The following is a 3,470-nucleotide window of genomic DNA, read 5'->3' as shown; positions in this document are numbered from 1 at the left end:
CGGAAATGGTTTAGGTATTTTCCGACCGTTTTCTACTTTTCCGCTTTTTATTCGGAATATCCCGTTTTTGAAATTCGGCTTATACCGTTTTTGGCCCATCAGAAGTCCAGCCTTAGAAAATTTGTATCTTTTTTCATACGATCTTAGATGAAGATGATTTTTATATGAAAATTGTAGCTCTTGACAAGATCTATAACTTTCTAGTTTTTAGTTTTTTCACTGAGGCCGTTAAGATGTTTAAAAAATTAAATAATTTTTGTGCAGTATATTAATTGCATACAAACCCTTGTTGCCTTAGAAAAATCATATGTTTCTTATATGGTGTCAAATGGAGATACTTTTTATATGAAAGTTGTAGCACTTGTTAATTGTTATGCATTTGGTCATGCACTTGTTAGTTGTTATGCACTTGGTCCTATGGGTCACTATTTCGTATTGATTTTTTTACCAACCGTGTTCAACATAATTCCGTTCGAATTAGTTCATTTTTGAAATTCTCGATATTTTGTAAGTTTGTGTTCGTTTTCGCGTTCTGCTTTACCGCTTTCGCTTCGTATTCAAATGTAGAAGTAGAAAACGGTTGAGGGATTTTCTGACTGTTTTCATCCTAAACCATTATGTCCCATCTAAGATATTCGTCAAATCAAACACATTTCTAGTTGTTTTCACCAGAACTCCATCTAGTGATGTTAGCCCCCCCCCCCCCCCCCCATCCTGGTGATCCTATGAGCGTCCAAGGCCAAGGCACAACGTCCAAAGGAAGGCCCAGCCTGCTAAGGTGTCCGGCCCGGAATGGGAACATAACCTCTGTGTATGTGAGCCCAGCGAGTGAGGGTATATGAGAGGCCTGACAACTGTAAGAGTAAGACGAATCAACTATGAACTAAGAAGCAAACAATAGACGCCGAGCACCCTGCCGGCTGTCCTCCGAACTCTTTGCCCCCTCTGAGTCCTCCGGCGACCACAGCGAGACAGAGATGTCGTGCCCTAGGTTTGTGGACCGCGGTGGTGTGATGCGGACGGCGGCAGTCTGGTGGATGGTGTTGGGCTCGAGATCTCTCGTACCGATGAGCCGACCGCTCACCGTCGTTCCCAACCACACACTACGGCTGGAGGTAGAAGAGAGAGGGAGAACAGAGCGCACACACACAACACAAGCACCAGCGTTGGTCGGAGCTCTGCAGAGGAGATGGCAAAACTAAACTCTCTCTCTTCGTTGAGTTGGAGTGGGAAGCTATATATACAACTCTACCCATCTAATCCTAGTACACAGACATGCCATGCTGTCAGGCTGCTACAGTGACTAGATGTGATAGCAGGGCTGACTTTTGCGTCTGCCCCATAGTGCGGCAGGGGAGCCTTTCGACGCCTACCCCTGCCGCTGCACTGGAGCCCTTTCGGCGCCTGCCCCTGCTGCTGCACTAACCGTACAAGCGCTGTCGCCGGACTAACCGCTGGCGATGACGGACGGTTCAGAGATGGGCGACAGCAGCGGCGCTACTGTGGCTGTCCAGCCATGACAGGAGGTCATCGTGCGACGGTGTGAGAGGTCAGTGGCACCAGTTGACCGATGCTGACTTGCACCAACTATGGCGAGTGGGCGATGACCATGAAGGTCAAGCTCAGAGCACGACGGCTCTGTAATGTCATTGATAAAGGCACCGATAAGGAAGATGACATGTTAGCGTTGGAGGCTATCCTCGCTGCTGTACCAGCGGAGTATATGGAGCCGTTGGGGGCGAAGAACTCTGCTAAAGAGACGTGGGAGGCCATTGCAGCAATGCGCGTCGGCTTCGACCGTGCAAAGAAGGCGATGGCCCAGCTGCTGAAGCAGGAAGACGCTAACCTCAAGTTCAAGGATAGTGAGTCGGTAGAGAACTTCTCCCTCTGTCTGCAGTCGCTCATCAGCAAGCTGAGGAGCCACGGCATCACCATTGACGAAGAAGAGGTGGTCTCCAAGTACCTCCACTCCGTGCTGGTGAAGTACATCCAGATAGCTCTCTCCATAGAGACAATGCTGGACTTGTCCACCCTCACCATTGAGGATGTGACAGCCCATCTGCGGGCGACAGATGAGCGCATGGAGCTGGCCACAGCAACGGCGGACATCGGCAAGCTGCTGCTGACAGAGGAGGAGTGGGTTGCCCGGATGAAGGAGAAGAATTCTAGGGAAGCCTACTCCAGCCACGGTGGCAATGGCAAGCATCGCGGCAAGGCTTCTTCGAAGAAGAGGAAGAAGAAGAAGAAGGTCGACCCCATCGTCTGCCGGCGCTACGGGAAGATGGGCCATTGGGCAAAGGAGTGCCCAAATCACAAGTAGGAGAAGAAGGCTGAGGCTCATTTAGCGTAGGCTGATGAGGATGATGAGGCCACTCTCCTGATGGTGATGTTCTATGCACTGCATGACGTTGAGGCCAAGGAGAAGGGAGAGGTGATGGCGGTGGAAGGGCATGACAAGGCTCTAAAGGCTGTCAACCTCGATGAACCACGCGCCCAAGTCCACCTCAGACGTGTGGGTGGCGAGCAGGAGCAGTGGTTGTACCTGGACTCCGGCGCCAGCAACCACATGACGGGCTCCAAGGAAGCCTTCTCTGAGCTCGATGGCAACATGACCAGCACGATAAAGTTCTATAATGGTTCAAGGGTGGCAATCCAAGGGCATAACACCATCATCTTCAGGTGCCAAAACGGTGAGCACCGCGCACTGATGGATGTGTTCGGTGATGGTTCATGGGTGGCAATCCAAGGGCGTGACACCATCATCTTCAGCTGCGTTCAAGCATCGTTAGTATCGAGCAGCTGGACGAGTGTGGATGCGAGGTACTGATCGAGAGCGAGATCTTGAAGATTTAGGATTGGGAGCGATGTCTTCTCGTGGAGGTAAAATGCTCACATAATTGATTACACATGCTTGACTTGAAGGTGGAACACCCGGTGTGCCTGGCAGCATGGCACACCAAGGAGCCGTGGCTGTGGCATGCCCGGTTCAGCCATCTCAGCTTCAATGCTCTCGGTCGGCTAGAAAAGATGGTTCAAGGGCTGCCCCACATCAAGCATGTAGGCGAGCTGTGTGACAGCTACCTGGCCGGGATCTCTATGGGCCAATCATGCTAGCCACAAATGGTGGTCGGTGGTACTTCCTCCTACTCATGGATGATTATAGTCGCTATATGTGGCTACAACGAGCAAGGACGAGCCAGCGAAGGCAATCAAGAAGTTCGAGGCATGTGCGGAGGTAGAGAGCGGCAAGAAGCTATGCGTGTTGCGGACTGATCACGGTGGCAAATTCACTTCTATGGAGTTCTCTACATACTGTGCGGATCAGGGTGTGGTACGACACCACACTGCGCCATATTCACCATAGCAGAATAGCGTGGTGGAGCGGCGGAACCAAACGGTGGTCAGCATAGCTCGATCCATGATGAAGGCCAAGAGCATGTTGACAAGGTTCTAGGGTAAGGCGGTGACCA

General features: G+C 51.1%; 1 protein-coding gene across 1 annotated transcript; it reads left to right on the top strand.

Annotated features, from left to right (window-relative positions):
- Positions 1 to 1,603: 1,603 nt before the first annotated feature.
- On the top strand, positions 1,604 to 2,320 carry LOC136466619 (uncharacterized). Its single transcript, XM_066465092.1, has 2 exons — positions 1,604 to 1,948; positions 1,994 to 2,320. Exons 1-2 carry the CDS (start codon positions 1,604 to 1,606, stop codon positions 2,318 to 2,320), a joined length of 672 nt encoding a protein of 223 aa, XP_066321189.1.
- Positions 2,321 to 3,470: the final 1,150 nt, after the last annotated feature.

Source organism: Miscanthus floridulus, chromosome 1 (assembly GCF_019320115.1).
Source record: "Miscanthus floridulus cultivar M001 chromosome 1, ASM1932011v1, whole genome shotgun sequence".
NCBI classification, from domain to species: domain Eukaryota; kingdom Viridiplantae; phylum Streptophyta; class Magnoliopsida; order Poales; family Poaceae; genus Miscanthus; species Miscanthus floridulus.
Note: the sequence above shows the minus strand (reverse complement) of the source record. Positions and strands in the feature narration are given on the sequence as shown.

Coding starts and splice junctions, on each gene's coding strand:
- LOC136466619 (XM_066465092.1), top strand. CDS start 1,604: ATGACCATGAAGGTCAAGCTCAGAGCACGACGGCTCTGTAATGTCATT. Junction 1,949..1,993: donor TCACCATTGACGAAGAAGAG/GTGGTCTCCAAG, acceptor AAGTACATCCAG/ATAGCTCTCTCCATAGAGAC.